General features: G+C 41.0%; 1 protein-coding gene across 1 annotated transcript in view; it reads left to right on the top strand.

Annotated features, from left to right (window-relative positions):
- The window catches only part of PTPRG (protein tyrosine phosphatase receptor type G), a 412,309-nt gene that overhangs the window by 338,636 nt on the left and 54,201 nt on the right, over positions 1-19,472 (top strand). The window contains exon 13 of the mRNA XM_040589702.1: positions 2,330-2,462. Within this exon, the coding sequence (XP_040445636.1) occupies positions 2,330-2,462 (133 nt within the window). The remainder of the gene's footprint in view (positions 1-2,329; positions 2,463-19,472) is intronic.

The following is a 19,472-nucleotide window of genomic DNA, read 5'->3' as shown; positions in this document are numbered from 1 at the left end:
TGTATTTTCTTCAACTCTTTTTCCAAGTTATCCAGTATGCTGCCTTTTCTTAGGCTCTTCTGCCATGACACTCAAGAGACTGGCGCCAGCACTCCAGCTGTACTGCTGTGCTTCTAGCCCCAGCTGTCATTCTAGTACAATTTGTATTGGCATTGGTTTGTTTAAGCTCTCTCAACACTTTACTTAAGCAGTGGAAAACACCTAAGACTTTTTCTTCAAAGCCAGCACAGGAACGGTCTCTTTTTTTCTGAAGCACATTACTGCTTGGGCACTCCCAACTGGAATTCTGGGGTGAGAATGGCATTTGTTATTCTGGCACACAGCATACTGAACGCTTTCTTATCCTCACATCTGCGGTATAGGGAGTTGGCAGGGTCAGATAAGTCTGTTCTCCACAGTAGACTGAGTAAGAGGAGCATCGTGAGCACTGCAGAATTTAATAGTGTGCGTTGGGACTCCAGCCCATGCTGTGCTTACAATGGAATTTCATTTTCTTCCCATGCAAACAGAAACATATGTTTTTGTGTTGAAATATGTGGAGGTGAAACTAAACAGAATACTGTCCTTGGAGAGAAATGAAGCAACACCCTAATGGATGTAAGGTGGTGGGACTATTTGGCTCTCCTACAAAGTTTCATTACATCGCATGGTTTTTTGTTTTGTCCCTTTTACCATTCTGATTAGTAACACTTACCTCACAGCCTTAATTTTTTCATGCTGTTAAATGATTTGAAATGCACTGATAAAAACCGATGCCTCAGGGCTTATGATTTTTGCGAGTTTGGCAAAAACAGAGAATAAGCCTTTGCTCTAATTTTGGGGCTGTTCTTTTCCTTATTCTCTGCTAGTCAAGGAAATCAAAGATGTTCAATCAAAGTGCACGTTCACTTCCCCCAAACATCCCTCTGATTAGCACCTCATTTAGGCTGCTTGCTAAAGGGCATTACCTCCATCAACCTAGTTCTTAAAACCAGAAAGATTTCTTGCTGGGCTTGCAGCAGCCTGCAGCCTTGCTCTGTTTTCAGCAGTCAGGAAAAAGCATTTACAATTAACCTTTACTTCCATGTTAGTTGAATTTTACTCCTGCCTATGGAGGAGTATAATCTAAATGCTATTAAAATAGAGTATGACTTCATATTATGTGACATCTGGTGACTTCCAATTATCTGTGTTTTGCCTGCCTATGGTGAAAAGGCAATTATGTTCTTCTGGTAGGATTTGCAGCAGTTTCAGAAGATATGATAATACAATACTGAACAAGGGCAAGGAAGCACATTGGTAAAGAAAGACTCACGGAGGCTAAAAAGCAGAAGAAGTCAAGTGCGCATGTTTCAATCCATGCTGAAATCTGAAGCTGTTTACGCTAATCCTTTCCCATTACGTCCTGTTGACAGGTATTGATCAACTACCGCCTGTTTGTTAGGAAACATGAAGAAGATACAGAATCTGCTTCTGTATTTTTCTTTTATCATTCTGTCTAAAACAATTTATTCGTCAAGTCTACACAAATTTGCACAAATTAGATGTCTTTCGAAATACCTTGATACTGTGTTTATGCTCATTGGCTCCAGTACTTGTAGAACCTCTAGATATTCATCTTAGAGATGATAAAGTAATTTTAATGAGATGTCACGCAAAAAGTGAAATGGAGTTACTCAGCCAGATCTCAGGATATTGACCAACTCTAATTTTGTTCAAAAGCTGTGGCGTAATGATTTCTTCTGTCAGTTACAACACATCCTATCCATTCATTCATCCATCCATCTTGACAATCCATATGCTAAAAAGTGCTTTCGTATGCAATAACTCACCAGATTGTGACAATTCTGCAAATGATGTGACATGACACCCAACATGTTGAGGATTTTTTATTTTAAGATAGTTACCAAGAAATTTATTTCTCAAGCAAAGTATTACACCGAGCTTTGCAAACAGGACTGTCCTGTAGTGTTGAGAAACAGAATGCATTTATCTGCAAACACTGATGACAGAGCAAAGTGTTTACTTTGTTACCGTGGTGAAATGACTTAGTGGGGTACTCCACATCTGATAATAGGTGCTTGCACGATAGAGTCCTAAAATTGTCTATGAAACTGTAATTACAGGCAGTAGTAAAATCCAAGCCATATCGTGGCAATAAACACCATACTTCTGTGCTCTCATGTCTCAGAGTAAAGACGAATGGATTCCCACCCTGCAGTCAGAAGATCTTTGCTCTGTTTACTCATACCATGTAAAATGGACAAGCCATGTGTTTTGCTTACACGTTGGTCCATACGGTAATTCTCTTTCCATTTAGTGATTGGGTTTGTTCTGTTTTTTCACACAGCTGACAAGAACAGCTCCAGCATGGCCATGAGACCTTCTCCTGGTAAAATGGAATGGATCATCCCACTTATTGTGGTCTCAGCCCTGACCTTTGTGTGCCTCATTCTTCTCATTGCTGTGCTTGTCTACTGGAGGTGAGCCTGTTTCCTTTTGATTGGAAACCGATTATGATTTAAAACACATTTCAGGTGATGTTTTTTAACGTCGTCCTGTGTTTTTTATTTCACTAGATGTTACGGTGATAGATGCGTTAGATAACTGTCTGGATGCCAGAACAGCTCTGTTGGTTAACTATTCAGCTGTCTTAAATATTGATTTTCGTGTCATGAAAATGAGCTTGGTAGAGCTCTAGCAATGGTAGAGCCAGCTGTAATGCCAACAAATATTTTCACAATTAGGTCCTGTAATATAGTTATAAAAAGGTGTCTTTGTCTTGGCCTTCAGGAAATGTGGTCGTGGGAGAAAAGCCCAGCGAGACTGGCCTTGGCTCAATGTATGGCTTTGCCACAGACCTCCTGTGTGATCTTAGGTAGTTCTTTTCTTCCTTTGGTTGTGCTTCAAGAAAGGGGAATAAGCTTGTTTCATGTTGTATAGCAGTGCTCTGAGTAAGAGTTCTTTGGCATTGGTGAAGTGTTCACAAGTGCAGCCTGCAAGGTCTTGAAAGTAAAAATTGCCTCTTACAAAGAGATACTGTCCTTTATACCAATGGACATTGGTTCGGTGGTGGAGCCTAGGATTAGCATCAATAAATCCATCCCCACTTGACTTATAGTAAATTAAAAGCTGAAACACCTTCTTGTGCCGGAACCAGAACCCAAAGACACTTGGTTTGTCTGGTACTGAAAATTAACCAGGGATTAACCTCATAGAAGTTATTTAGGAATTATTTCAAAATCTGATTAGATGTGACACAGAAAAGTAGCTTTGATGAGAAATAGCAGTCCGTTGATCATCGTATTTGTAGACTTAATTAAAAATACTACCAAGCTGTTTTTCAGTACACCCATTTCACTGACAATTAATTGGCCAAATTGCTGAGGCTGGGAACATTTGAAAGAATATTAATAAACAGGTGACAATAGTCTTGTGAAAATCATTTCTATTAACATTTGCAAGTAATTTAACATCATTGCAGTAAGACAATGAATAACATTGTGTGATATGTGCAAAAACCTGAAATTGGCAAGGTTCTGAAGATCCCGCTGGAGTGTCCTGTCCTTCAAGATATATTTCCTTCATCTGAAGGACTAAACTTGGTCACATTCACACCAGGCAATCCCGAGGGATATGGTATATCCTGAAGCGCTGTAACGAGGGGTCAGTGATATTTCTCTTGCCTTGATACAAAATGCTCGTCTAAGGAGGAAAGGTTTTGAAATGAAACACTAACAGCTATTATCAACAAGAATGTTGGTACCTCTCATTGTTTGGAAAACACTTCCGTTTCCTGAAATTTCACTAATGGATTGAGAGAAATAATTGCAAAAATAGCATTTAATTCACTCAAAGAGTAACAATACTGTCCCTGAGAAGATATTAAAGTTGGAAAGTACTAGTTTAGTGACCAATAGTTAGAGACTAATTTTTTATTAAAATTGGCTTCCACTATAGGTCATAATATTACTCAAGTCTAAAATTAAGATGTGTTCATTAAAGTTAAATACATTTTTTTCTTCAAAATTCCTAACCATCCTCATAAAATTTTTATGTGCTTCATAATAACAAACATGCATATAAATCAAGAAAGATGCATGAAAACTGTAGCTGAAACACAATTACTTTTCCAGTAATGTTTGTTATTTTGCATATGGACAATAATTGTTTCTTATCTGCTCTCCATAATACGCATGAGTAGTTAACATTCATTAGTGGCTTTGGTAAAATTACAAACACTGTCATTAATATGCTTGACAGCGGTGGATCAATTTTTTTATGTAAGATTAATACTAAAAAAGGTGGAGGTCAAAAATTAATATAAACATGGAAAGTATGTCATGTAGCAGTCAAAGTTTTTTAATAAATATGAAGAACAAATTGAAGAACAATAAACTTGAGCAAATGTATACTGGCTTCAAAATAATCTCCTGTGTCTACCTTCATAGTTCTGAGGATTTTGTAAAAGTGTATTAAAAAAAAGGTAAATGTGTGTTTTAGAGTAAATCAACAAGCAAGCAGAACACAAACCGTCCACAGTAACATTTCACGTTATGCAGACCATGTCATTCAAGTGGTAACACAGCATTTTGTGTGCCCTTTTCAGTGTGATTACCTTTCCTTAGGAAAAATAAAATATTTATCTCTGTGAGTGTTTTAAAATAAGGAAAAAAAAGATCCTCAAACACAGTGGAGTCTAATTTATAAGTTTGAATGGAACTGTGGTCTGGATTTTCAGGAAGAAATACTTTGCTTAAAATGTAATGGAATAATGAAATAATTTGCTAAATAACACCATCAAAGCAAATGGCATGAAAACGAGTTTGAGACAGATATTTCAGTAAGGGAAACATGGTATTAAAGTGCACAGCAGAGAAACCCTCGTTATGAAAGGATAACCCTCAAGGGGACAGGCGTGCTGGACCAAGGGGTCTTTTCTTGCACAGCAGCTCTTTGTTTTGATGTGAGAAAAAGCATTACAGAACAAAACCCAAAGAACTAGAAAATGCAGAAAAGACATAGTTACCCTTTGGCAATACATTTTGAAGATAAAACAAATGATATTTTCACTTATGCATTTTTGAGCATTTGTGGGATTAGATGATTTGAGACCAGAGGTGACATAAGCAGAACAATGAAGCAGAGAGAAGCCTTCTGCTTGTTTGCATTGCGTCAATGCCCTATTATTCAGGGACCAAAATAAGGAGTTAGGGAAGTTGTTTGTGAAGGTTTGGCAAAGCGTTTATCTCTGTTTAGATTTTTTGTAACTCATTCCATGATAGAGCAATGAAATAAGTCTTGTGATGATGTCTTGTTGCAAGGAGGCTTCATTTTGTGTTCCCTTTACTTGAAAAGGAGAGTGATAGGAAGCAGTCATTGTTTGATTGAAGCTTTTCCTTTCTTTAGCTGTTTAGCTTCCATGCTGTGTTCATTAGAGACTTCTTGTAATTGAATATATTTGGAAATTATCTGTGCTGAGTCTGAACAAGACTCCCTTATTTGCAGAGGTAATTTGCTGTTCTCAGTTCCTTTTCCGTGTGGATCCTGGACAAATGGTGAAAGAATATGATTGATGTTGAAGCAAAAGGGTCACTTCTGTCTTTTTAGCATGGTGGCTGTCTCAGTAATGAAAAGGGATGGGAACTTGCAGGCAAGCAGCAGCTCTGAATTACCTTTCTACTAGTTTCCTGCATTCAGTGCTTTTAATGGCACTGCTGTGCAAAGAGGGCTATGTGATTTTAAGTTGGTAGAGTGGAAAATAAACTAGGTCAGCATAATGAAGCTGCAAAAATTGCGCTGCCTTTCATCCCGGAACAATGAGGAGAGCACCATCATGGGATGACCAGGACCCCACGACGTCTGCTGGCGCTGGCTGGTGGTTGGGCTTCCTGGCCGGGAGGGACAGTGTCAGCAGTAGTTTTAAGTTTGCTTCCATGCACCTTTGATTGCTCTTGAGGAAAAGCTGGTCTGGCTGATCCTTGAGCTGTTGTGGGCACTATGAAGGGGACTGTTGCTCCCAGGACCTCTAGTGCTTGCAACTGGTTTCTTTTAGCATCGAGTAGAGAATTTGTCTTAGCAGACAGAAAAGGTGTGGGGAGACCAGATCCTCATTCTACTCAACATGTAGATTCAACGTTTGCTTCTGCAGTGACACAGCAGTATTTCTTTTGCTGCTTTCATTCCTTTCGTACTGGTTTCTGAAATTGTGTGCTGTAGGGACAACCACTGGATATTTCTAAGAATTAATCACTGGGGTTTTAGGATCTTTCACTGGAGCACTACTAGCTCATCTAGAGGCCGTTAAAACGTGTGCATTGGGAGGTGCGGTTTCCCGAGCACATTAGTTTTTGCATTTCTGGGCATTTGTTTTGCATCTGTGATTTTATACCTAGACACAGTATCATGAGATCCTTCTGCAGTTCTTCAAGGTCAGTTTAAAATTTGACTTGGATTGTCTGCAGTCTTTGCCACTGTTATTCTCACAGCCTTTTCTACAAGCTCTGAGAATTGCAGAGTGTGTTTGGTAGTGACCTCCAAACTATTTAGGGATTGAGTATGACTTCAGTTTATTTTGTAACAAGGTAAGTTCCTATAGCATGCTGAGCCATAATATGGCTTGAAACGTGTTTTTCTAGCATTTCCACTATATTCTGTTGCAAATTGAACAAGTCCTGGGCATTGACACTTTAAGGGAAACCCACGGTCAGTGCCACTTTCTTTTTCACAGAGGGTGCAGGAGGGTGACTAGAGTTAAGAAACCAACTAAAATACTTTGATACACATTAAGTTCTGTCATTTTAGGAAAAAAAAAAACTCAATACATATTTTTAGGAGTGACTGGTGACCTTCCATTCTTTGTTTTCCATTCCGATTTTTAATCTAAACACTACAATCCTATAGAATGTGCTTTCAAAGGGAAAAATAAGCAGAGAATATTAAGAAGCAATTAAGATTTTAGAGTTTAGCCAACAGCAACTTTTAAATGGGAACTAAATTATAGCCATTTCTCATTTTCAGCTAAGAGGAAGAAATTAATTCACAACTATAGCTGGAGAGTTTTCTTTTTCTTTCTTTGGAACAGATACCATAATTCACCTTGAATTATTGCTGCCATCAATATTGTGATCCCAAAGACAAAGCGGGAATATTGTATTGCATTTCTTATTAAATCAAGCTGTTTATACAGTGCTAATATGTTTACATTCAGGAGGGATTTTTGGAACAACACAGCTGCTGCCTTTGAAAGAGCAAGCAAGCTTGCATTGCTTGTTTATAGTCATGTGCGTGTGTGAGACAGCTTGGGAAAAAGATGCCTTTAATTTTCCTTAGGCAAAACCCTATAGAATTTAGTAGACAGTGAGAGTTTTCTTAGATTTTTATTAAGCATCCTGTTGAATTGAACAGAATCCTTGAGATAGGTCCTGTGGCAGAGCCTTGTACTTCTCTGGCAGAGCCTTGTACTTCTCTGGCAGTGCCTTTCTCCGCAGAAGAAATGACATTGAGCACCAGGAGATGTGGGTTCTTTTTCTGACTCAGTCATTGATTTTCTGTGTGACCCAGGGCCAAGTCACTTACGGTTTGACAGTATTGTTGTTGAACTCAGTGGCAAAGATCTCACTTGGGAGCAAGCTCAGGTGTTCAATATTTCAGCATCTGAGCTCTGTCACTGGTAAAATAGCACTGGAGAAGGTTGGTCAACCGTATTTGTAAATCAGTGTGTAATATAAAAATGAAAGCTGCAACGTAAGACCAAGAACATGTTGAATAACCATGCCTTGGAAAACTGCCTTTTGGTCTTAAATTCTGGGGAACTTGCACAGCTCCATAGCTAAGGCAGTCTTCAGTTTTAAGGGGGGGGAAAAGAAGAACTTCTGCCTGTAGCAGGTAGTAAAAAGTGCTGAAATTGTTATTTGAACCTATCTCTAGGTTTTATTTTATGAGTACACAATGTGTTGTTCATCTACTGTACTGATTGAAAAAGGAACATTGCAAATTTACAGAGCATTGTAAAATTGCTTGCTTTCAATGATAAAAGCCGCTTTTAGCTTACTCTAAAATATTCGTGATTCTGCTTGTTTTCTCACTCGTGTAGGGTGCTAGGTGGTAACACTTTCTGAGAGCCTGTGTGTTAATTTTGAGAATGCCTCTGGTGCAGTTGCATGAGTATTTATTTTAATAGCAGCGGTTCAAGCAGCCTCCTTCATTCCTGCCCTTGTTCTGCCCTCTGTGATACCAATGCAAATGTTTGTACAACCATGTGAGGAGCTGGACTGAGAAATAATCCACATTTGCAAAAAAAAAAAAAATAAAAAAGGGAGAAAGGAGCTTTCATGCCTTGATTTAAGCCAGACTAGCTCCCAGACCAGAGTTGTACCAGCATAACTGAGGGACCAGCATGAGGCAGGAAGGAGCAGGAGGGATAGGGATGCTCACACTGACTGCCCCCAGTGATAACCGAAGACCACGTCCAAGCTTGGGGATGGCAGTGCCCCAGAGTGCAACTCATGTCATCACAAGCGGTGCGGAGAATTAGCCAACAAGGGCAATAGATTTCCTGAACTGGGAGACAGGCAATACCCCAGGGAGACGAGGGGAAATGTGGAGGTGGATGGCGTGCCTGAAACCTCATGCAGCTTCCATCTCCTTTTTAGTGACCAGATGTGCCCTGCTCATACTGAACAGGGCATGCCTTCATTTTCCTCTGGGAATGGCCACGTCTAGGCTTGTATGATGACAAACAGCCTCAGAAGGATGGGGACGGGGCAGGTCACTGCCTGGCAAGGGGGATGCAGCCCAGCCTGATTCAGAGCCCTCAACCCAGGCAATGCAGAAAAAGCTCTTCAGCTTTTATTGCAGAAGATTCAGTTTGTATTTAATTTTGCCAGTGCCAGAGGTAAAGGTACTGAAATATTGGGCCCTTTTGTGTTCTGTATCTTAAAGCACTGCTCATTTTCATTAAAAAGGAGCAGGCCTGTGATCAGCTCCCTCTTATCCCATGCAGGGAACTAAGCTTATGGGGACTAAGCTCATCCTCTGTGCTGACGACAGGCAGCTTGCTTTCAAGCCTGAAGCTCAGGGCAGCTGCCGGTTGCTTGTTCTAGCTGTTGATACCATTCTTTGAGCGCTTGTCATTCTTCCATTATGAGGAAAATCAATATGAAAACTTCTCCGACAGCGTCTGTGCTCTTCCACCCGGCAACGCACAGCCCGGGGTGAGGGTGGGAGAGCCCACAAGGAGATCTGCTAAGGCCAGATCGTAGCATGCCGCTGCCGTTCCTCCCGTTGTTGGCTCGTGGGCTTTTATCTTTCCCTCTTGCAAGGCGCTGGAAAGGATCCGGCCCGGCTGTTTGCAAGGGTGGCGGGATGCTGGGCTTTCTTCCGTGCATGGGGCTGAGGTCGGGGAGAGCAGCTGTGCAAAGGGAGGCTGGGTCTCTGCGCCCCACACAGCCATTCCTTCACAACTTCTTGCTCAATAACCATTTCCCAAATGGCTACTTTAGGGCCTTTCAGAAATCACAGGAGTTGTCAGTTGTTATAGTAACAGACCCCCTGCTGCTGAATTGGCCCTGAGATGCCCATTTGGGCTTTTGAACAGACTAACTCATGCTCATTAGACAAAAAAGAGAGAGAGACAGATTTGCAGATGGAAAGTTGCTTTTTAAGCATGCTGGATGATCTGTTAAGAGCTAGACTGTGGAAAGGGGCATGTTCTCTCATTATATGCCTGTTACTTTTACTCTTCTTTAATTAACACTAGTTTTACTTTTTCTTGCAAACCAGAAATCTGCAAGATTTCCATTTCCTCACTGGTGAGGCTCGTAGTCAGCTGCCGCTTTATAAACCAACCATTTTTTTTTGAGCAAGGAAGGTTGGAGAGGGATTTGCCAAGCTTAAATGCAGATCGATGGCAACTTTCAGGACTGTAAGGATATCTACAAAGCTCAGAACACAGTGCTTTTAGTCCTAATTGTACAGCGTCAGGAGCAACATAAAAAATCGGTAAGCATGTTTTGACCCCAGAATTCTCATTTCAAGGGAACCATCTAGATTTTGCTTCAGGTTTAAACCTGGGCAGTCCCATTGACGTTAACAGAGTGACTCCTGAATAACTGGTACCAGTTGAATCAGACCTTGCCCTTGTAAATTTGAGTCCGCATGACTGAAGAACCTGTATCACCTTAAACGGGTTCTCGAGAGTATGCCGTTGAAATAAGTAACTTCTTGCCAGGTGTCTGAAGCCAGCTTTTTCCTGTGTCAAGCATGTCCAGCTTTCATCTGAATTTCATGAAGCAATGTTCTCCTTTCAGCTGTCCTGCAAATGAAACGCAAATCCAGATTTATAGCAGGCCGGTGTATCTCCAGGTGTAAATACAAGAGGACTATGGTGGTTGTTGTGCGATATGAGGAAACTGGTTAGATCAGATGGGTAGGCAGGGCTGTTAGCGGAGAGGGGGAGCAAGTGCTCTAGTACTTGAAAGGGGGTCTTTAAGGAATACATGCTCTTCTGCACCCCTTGTGCTGAGGATAAGGAGTCTTTGGCTTAAATTGCAGCAAGAGAGAAATTTAGGTTTGACACTAGAATAAGCTTCGCGATAGGAAAGACAATAAAGCAGTGGTCTACAGAATTTCCATCATCTCTAGGTTCCAAAACAAGGTTAAGCAGCCATTTGTCAGGAGCACCACAGGAGTCATTGATGCTACACGGGAGCTTCGAGGCCCATTCTCCGCAGCTTTGCGGTGTGAGCTTTAAAGCACACAAGCAAGTATGAGAAAAGAGGAGGAATGGTGTAGTGTGATAAATTGTCCTGTAAATCAGAGACTAGGAGCGTGAAAAAGCATTTGGAAGACACAGTTTAAATGCATCATGTTTAAAGTGAGTAAAGTGAAGCCAATAAAAGAGCACATCTAAGAACCGGGGGGGGGGGGGGGGGGGGGGGGGGGGGGGGGGGGGGGAGGGAGGGAGGGGGAGGGCTCTAACTGTGGAGAGAGAGTGAAGGGAAGATACAAGTGGGCAGGAAAGAAACCGCAAAGGCAGCTTGCAGAGGACAACCGTGTCAGGAGACCCACAGGTTGGTGGAAAAAAAATCTGTTTGGAGTTTTGTTCCATCTGTTCTCCTGCAGCAGGGAGCCTAGAAGTAGGGAAGAGTTAAGAGTACAATGATCTGAAGTTTAAAAACAAAAACAGAGGAGAAGGGATTGGTATAGCTGCAGTTTGTTGTTCCTGTTGTGTGTTATCTATGGTACCATCTGCACTGCACGTGTCAATACTGCCCTGTTAGGAGTGAATGCCAACGTGAGGCCACCCCTGCCAAGGGCAAAATACCCAGGGTGACTGTGTCTAGACATCCCTGGAAAGGCTGTTACATGAAAGTTTTCTTGCAAAGGAGATGGGGAATGGCGGTTGCTCAAAGAACCAAGGTTTCACAGCTGTGAGGCCATGCGTGCCAGTGCCAGCAATCCTGGTGCCTGCTGAATTGTGATTATTTTTAACAGCACCTTTAAATGAGAATTCTTACTCTGAAACTGTGCGTGTTCCTCAGCTCCTGGGATGTTCATACCATGTGGGTCAGTTGTGTTAACATCTTTCCTGCAGGCACTTTTATGGATGTGGCCACTGAACTCAGTGGGAGCCCAGATCTGCATCACCTTTATTTTAAAAGATAATGTCAAGCATGCAATCACAAATCAAACAACAGGAGAATACGTGCTTTGGTTGTGGAAGACTGGAATTCAAAATACCATGTTGGTGACCTTGAAAACTCCCAAACAAAAAAAGTACACTTTTTTATTTTTAATTTGCTTTATGATGTGTCCCATAAGACATTTAGGCTATGCTTTGCCCATAGGCCCACACAGGCCATCCCTAAAGGGGATGAAGTTTATGTAAAAGTCTTGGTAGCACATTGGAAAACTTTTGTTGACTCACTCCTCACTGCTTTGTTTAGAGGTGTAACAGCATTTCTCCAGCATTTCCAAAAATACCTTCTTCTGCAGAGAGAGCAAAGGGGAGCAGGCAAGGGCAGCTAAGGTCAGGTAAGGAGGGATCTGCAGCATGGCTGCAATTGATCTTTCTGTTTTCTTTCTGTGGAACTAATTAAATGGATTAATTGCAGATTTTTTTTTTTTCCTGGAAATGCCTTTCCCAGTGTTGCTGTAATGGTGAGGTCTTGGAAAAAAAAAAAAAAGGCAAGATTTTATCTGTGCAGTAGCTGGATAAAAAGTACAAGGCGTTAAGTTTGAACGAATATTTTTTAAACATTCAAATGTTCTAGTTAAGCTCCATTAAGAACTGGTTTGTAGATGCTGAGAAATAATATGCCATGAGTAGCATGGGTCTTCTCATAAGCACAGCAGTAGAGGATGCCATGTACCACTGGCTTTTCCTACTCATCTGTTGAGTATTTTGCAAGCTGTTCTACAGGAAACTTTTTACAACTTCAAAATTTTTGAACTCTGGCTGTTATAGCTGTGATAGGTATTTTAAAAGAGAAACAAATTTCACAAGTGCTTTTTGCAAAAATAAATCACTTGGGGGGGGAAAAAGCTATTTCCTAAGAAGACGGGCACATTCTTTTTCTGTTCCCCTTCTCAGCTTCAAGAAACAATTTATTAACCCATTGTTGTTTGATCTGTTGCTAGTTTATGTTTTCTATTGATCTGTTGCTAGTTTATGTCTTTTCTATAATATTCTTAGCATGTAAGAGTTTGTATTAAGGTGCATACAAGTACCTCTGGAGTAGATTTTCTCTAATAAATTGGTAGGTTCAGAGCTAGAGGAATGTCTCGGACAAACTGTGAATGAAATATCCTATAATACAAGTAGATGTACCCGGAGGGAACAGTATACCTCTGCTGTGAAACTGTGAATTAACCACAGCAACCAGATAAATTATATTTTTTCTCTCTCCTTGTAACCATAAAATACAGCTATTGAAGGGCCCTGTGCTGTCCTGAGTCCCACAGCAGCATTTGGACTAACATTAGCACGAGCTATTTCACAGCAGGATGTGGTCTGACTGTAAAATTGTAGAGTAAGAATATTAAATCAATTCAGTAATCTTAACTGCTTGGATAAATGCTAGGAATCAGCAGGCTAGTAAAACAATAACAAGCAGGGATGGACTTAATTTTACTTTTCTTAAAACCTGTGCAATTTGGGGAAAAACAACGTCTTGGAATGCACATGTGCTGCTATTACAAATGTTGCAACTATGTGAATTCATTCAATTTAGTGTAGAAAAATAAACATGCAGTTTGTTAAAAGAAAACATTTCCTCTATTTCTATAACCAGCATGTATTTTACTTTACTGACTTACAAGTTAAAATCCATTTGAGTTCTAACTTTTACACTGAAACAGGTGTAGGTGGCATGCCTGGTTCTTGATCAGTGGGGTTGTTTCGTGTTTTAGAAATCCCATCTTTTCCAAACTAGAACGAAGACGTCGTGAAATAGCCTACAAAGCGACACTTATAAAGCAATAGAAATAAGCCAAATTTGAGTTTAAAAAATATTGTTAATGTTAAAAATAAATAAATAAAAGCATTTCTCAATAGTAACAAATGTTTTATTCCCTGAAGGCTCAAATTTGGGTTTGTGGTTTTTTTCCTTCTGATCAAATTATCAGTTAAATGGATATATTTCTGTACAGTGATTCATTGTCTAAAACCATTTCTTAAACACCATCAGGAAGTTTCCAGTGAGTGCTGGTAAAATTCCTCATGTTTTGTAGCAGCATGAGCTTATCTCATTCGCCCCCGTGTCAAATATGGTTTAAGCCGTTATGGATCGAGGCATGTTCTGTCATGCCACAGATTGGGCTCAGGGCTATGATGCTGAATCCCTGCGGGTGGGGGCTTCTCCAAGTCATGTATAAAGGGATATCTTCCCTTTGGCACAGGCCTGAGGCTGGTGATCCAGGTGCTCCTTAGCTGCAGCAAACCCCTCACTAGCAGTGGACGGAGATAGGAAATGACGTTTACCCCTGCTGATGGGTATTTGGCATGAATGTGGGGTTTAAATGGGAGTAAGAGGATAGCTCTCTGCAAGGCAGGCCAAGGGAGAGCATCTCCTGCACCCGTCACAGGACATTACGTCTGCCAACCTTAGTATTAGGGGCTGAGTGGTTCATCAGTGAGGAGAATTTTATGCTGTTAGAGAAGTCATCAAAGTAAACTGGTCCAAGAGCTTTCCAGCTGCCTCCCAGCTGTTCTCAAGGTATTTATGTCCCCAAGCTGGTTCCACTAAAGCTGAGAGGAGTGTGAAGGGATGGGCACTGCAAGGGCAGAGGATGCTGAGCAAGGACCAGGGGGAGCTTCTCCTCCCGCAGTGCTGGGCAGTGCTCCCCCGGCAGCAGTGGTACCCATGAAGGTTGCAGCAGCTGTACAGTGCTAGCAGTACCGAGGGCATGGAGGACTACCAACAACATCATAACTCAAAATGATGATCATTTACTCTTCAGTTTTGCAAGTTTCCTGAATTTCAGTGTTCATTGGTAATAGCAACTGGTATTACAAACATGAAGTGAAAGCTGTGAAGATGCAGTCCTTATACTCGTCATGTTTTGGTTTGGTTTTGGGTTTGGTGTTTTCTTGTTTGTTTTTTTTTTAATAGAAGCCTAGGACATAAATGTACCAGAATGGTTAGTCTCTTCCCATTCATACAGCTCCTTATTTTTGAAGCATTCAGGGTGCTGCTTCAATCAGGGAGTAAATGGGTTTGCTTTGCAGTTTGCTTTTCAGAGCCTGCAAATGATGGTTTTGTGAGTTAAGGCTGAATCTAGGCTTCTTTATCCACATAATCAACATTTACACAACAGCAAAAAAAAGATTCTCCTGGCCCTGATATCATTGTGGGCTTCATATTCATTTGAACAAACTATTTTTTACAACTTCCCTCACTGTCATAGGTACAGGCAAGCCTTTTAACCTAAAATGGCTTTTCCTGCAATCTGTTTATTCTTCAGCAAGCTTTTCTGTAGGCTTTGCATGACAGAAGTTGTGGTCATGTTTTCTGCTAATACCTTGTCTCCCTACAACTATACATTTGTCTGGTGCCCTTGTTCTGTCTAATTTTGGGGACCAGGAAGAAGGGAGAGAGCGACTAACAGCCTAGCAAATGTCAAGGATATTTAACTTGGTCTACATCTGACAGAGTTACTCTGAACATGCTTTGTGATATTAAAGAATGTATGCACCTTATATTTTTCAACATTAATTCCGTATTAGAAAACAAATCTAATAACAATTAAGTTACACTGCTTGTATGCACAAATCACCATAGTTTGATTTGGGTGATATTTAATATGGATTCTATCCAGGCAAAGCAATTGTATCCATGGGGAGACCAATCCTAAAGAATAAAAAAGTTGAAAAGTTTTTTTTAAAAATGTGAGCAAAGAAAATAATTCTCTTTTTTTCTGAGGCTGGGGAAATAAAGTTTCTGCTTTCCAAAGGAAAATACAGTAATTAGGAAATTTGCAAATGGAAATTAGCCTGTGTTGGTCTTCGTCTTTATTTATGTCATTAAATGGAGTCTTTAATTAGCATATATATTATTCATGTTTCAATATAATCCATTTTATAAGTCCAAGTTCAAATATAAAAATCAAAATGGGCTTGATGCACCCTATTGTTCACATGCAAAGCAGCTAACATAGATGTAAAGATATGAGGTGAATTGAAACATTCATATTTCATAAGGATGCAGTCTACATTTTCTGAAATTATGGCTTGAACTCTTTATTTTTAACTTTTTCTCATTTGCATACATATTAGTCCCTGTTTAAATGAAGTGTTAATTCTATTCATTAGACTTCAGTGAATGCCTCTAACTCTCCTGATAATCAAGCATAGGTCCCTGGAAAGCAAATTACGGACTTTCATGTTGCAAACCCCATTGTAAACGTGACATTTATCACTGCAGAGCCAACTCATGTAGAGCGCGTGGCTGCAGTCAGGAGGGCAGAACCCTTTTCCTTATGCTTACAGTAACAATTGTCATCTGTGAAAAAGGACCTGGTACCTGGTCCCCGATGTCTCTTCAGAAACAATTGGGCATTTCACAACTGTGCCACTCTCTTGATGGTAAAAGTGCCGGTTCAGCTCTTTGGGGGAGAAAGAGTAACTTGACTCAGGTCCTTACACAAACAGCTTCAAGAAAATGGGCCATCAGGAGTCTTCTGTTCCACATAATGTGGTGGTGGAGATGAGAATTTGGGGACCTACAAGGGCTCTGCAGCACTCTGGGGTGTATTTGGCTGTCAAAGCAGGAGCCTGCAGACTTGGCTTTGCTGCCATACAGAGTGCACTTGTGCTTCAAAAGCTGCAAGAACAGTAGCCCTGAAAGCATAAGCACGAAGGTGACAACAGTGCAACAGGAGTGAGTCCTTTTGCTGGCTTTCTGAGTCACGTAGCAAATGGTGGAACCGTGGTCCGTGGGAAGCAAAGGGGCGACGAAATAGTATTGGAGTTTGGTGTCTGCAGTTGCGTATTGATTTGCCAGGCTGTGACAATTAATCTTTTTAATTCTAGGTATAAAAGCATTGTTATCCCAGTGGTAAACCTGAGGTGATAATTTTGCAAGGTTTTATGTTGATGGGGTGAGCCCTGAGTGGTGCCACACAGGGAGTTGCCATGTGTGCTCTGATTAATAAAAAAATTGATGGCAAGGAGAAAGATTCCTATGCCATCACTGTGAGGAAATGCTTGACATCTTTAAAGGCCCATAAGTTCAGTTTCCATCTGTTTTTTTGCAGAGTCTGGACCTTTTCAAAAGCAGTGCTGATGTGCTGTAGGGAATTAATTTAGCTCTTTGTGGTAGCAGAAGGTTAGAGTTCAACATCACTGTTTTTGTTATCCACACAGCTACATAGAACAAGTTCCCTGTTGTAAAGTTTAAAGGAATAGGTGGAGACTACTAGAAAGAGACCTGTTGTCCCTGCAGCATAGTTTTATTTGAGGTGCATGGAATAAAAGAGCAGAAGAGAAGAAATCACAGTATTTGATACACATTCTCAGCAGCTGCTTCATCTCACCGTGTCTGAATGTGTAATCTCACTCTCAGGAGCATTCTGCTTGAGAAGCAGCTGGGTGCTTCTGAACACAGAAGAAATACTCCCGTTTCACCAGCATTTGTGATAATACAAGCTGCAGCCAGGCCTATGGGGAAATGAAAAGTCTGTGTTTGCTAGCGACGCACATTCGGGTGGGTTACAGTGTTGTCTGTAGGATCTGAGCATGCACTTGGATTGTCCTCTCTTTCCTTAGCAATGCTTTCTTGTACTGGAAGTGTACAAAAGAATCCCTGAGCTTTGTACCAGCTTTTTTTAAAGCACTTAAACCATCTGCAGCACTTTCCTCCTTCACTCCTTGGATGGCAAGTGTGGGGTCCATTGAGTTCCTCACTGCCAAACTGGGACAGGCTGTGCTAATTTCCCAGTGTGCTGAGCACAGAAAAGGATGCTGAAGAAAAGGGGCTTTAAACCAACTGTAGCTCAGGGTTTAATGTTATCCACAGTCCTCCTGGAAAGCAGACAGCTCAGCTCATGGGGGAATAAGGCAGTGGATGAGCACTTCCCTTCCATGCCTTCTTCCAGCATTTTTTTTCCTTGGTGTGCCAGACAGCATCTCCCCACCCCAGAGAGAGAGACATTGGCAACCTCACTCCTCATTTTTTTCTGGTGACTGGATTAGCTGTAACATTGTCATTGCTCTCCGCCAACCTGATTGTATTGACTCAGCTTTCTGAGAAGCTGGAGTTAAATTCGTACAAGTTGGATGTTTTCTGTTACAGCTCATGTTCTGTTTTGACCTTCTTGCCTTCACATATTTTCCCCTTTTAAAGTTACTAGCTGTACCTGAGATCTTACCATCAGCGAGCCACTTTGTGGAAACAAATATTAATTAGATGGCTGCTGATAGCATCGCATGGGTAGAAACAAATGCTTTTATAATAAATGGAATTTAATATTAATTGAGTGGTTTGGCGTTAAAGCAGGATATAAAGTGACAAGCTCATGGCACAGCAAACTGCCCTTTGCAGAAATCCAATTAGAAGAGTGAGCAGCAAATTCTAAGCAAACTTGCTATAATCACATGGGGGCAATGTAAGAAAGAGTGGAGCACAATTTGGAGACTGGGACCTATCCCCTTGAATGTCTCGTAATTTCCTTGAATCAACATTTAGATACTATGTGGTGCCAAGTTTGCATTCTTCAGCTCTTTCCTGGCAATGCTGCACCCCATTGCTCTAGTCAAAGTGGAGAGAGACGGTATGTTTTGCAATAAAAGGGCACATCAATTAAGTGCACTGTGTTCTGCTACACGTCTGTTGGAGAGAAGTGACTCATTTGTTAGCCTGATGAAATTACTTTGCATTGAAAACTTGTGCTGATGTTACAAGGTTTTGCCTGATCACTTGAAGCTGTTACCTTTGCCATTTCCTCAACGAGAATGATCAAGAGTTGTTCCCTTTCCAAATTGCAGTGTTTGTTTATGACTTTGAAAAATAGATGATTTGCTGAGATGTGTCACAGATAGTTAAGTGCTGCCTGGAGTAACCAAGTACAATTGTCACAGGTATAGCTCATGTCCTAAAGAGTGATGTAAAATGTTTATTGGGTTTGAATTGTTCAAAAATAGTTTCTCTAAATATTATGCACCATTTTCATCTGGCAGATGGAGTTTCAGAAGCTGCTATAACAAGAGTTTGTGGCATTTCAGACAACCTGTGTATTGTGTGAAATTGGCTTAGCAAGCCTCTAAAAGGAGGAGGGTGCAGGATGTAAAGCGAGGGTGTAGGAGTGATAAAGACCTAAGCACGGCATCTGGGAAGCTGGGGCAGTGCTTCCAGGCTGATGGAGAAGCACGTGGGGAAAAAAAAAAACACAAAGAGCAAGTCAATTTATCCATCCTGTCAAAATGGCTACGATCAGCCAGGAGGCAAATGAATAAACGGATCAACAAGTATTTCACACTTGTGTGTTCTCGACAGGAAATCACAGATCTGAAACCAAATGTCTGGGACAAAACTACCAGAAATAGTGGCAAAATACTCTGCTGTTTAGTCTACATTTCAAACATTTTTAGCTCACAAAACTCCTTGGATTAAAATAGTGGAATAAAACAGGAACCTGTTATTGCAGTTGCCAGTTATAAGCAAAGATGAAAATAGTTGGAGTGGGTCTAGCAGCAGGACCTCGGTCCCCGCGGGAACCTCCCTTTGCCTGCATACCTGAACGTGCCTTGTTGGCCGTGGTGATTGCTGCTGTCATTTCCAACCCCAAGCTTACTGTCTAATTGCTGCACTAATGTCAGCAAAAGCACCACCAAAGATCGCATCAGAGCATGGAAATGACATGCATAAATACAGTAGGTGGAAAATTAATCTGAATTGCTAGAGGTGTCAGGACTGAACAATTCACCTAGGAGCAGACATCTCCTACGTTCCTTGAGGACAGTGTGTCTGCCTGCGCAGCCACATCGCTTCACC

This window comes from Falco naumanni, chromosome 4 (genome assembly GCF_017639655.2).
Source record: "Falco naumanni isolate bFalNau1 chromosome 4, bFalNau1.pat, whole genome shotgun sequence".
In the NCBI taxonomy this organism is placed as follows: domain Eukaryota; kingdom Metazoa; phylum Chordata; class Aves; order Falconiformes; family Falconidae; genus Falco; species Falco naumanni.
This window is presented reverse-complemented; position numbering and strand designations above follow the sequence as displayed.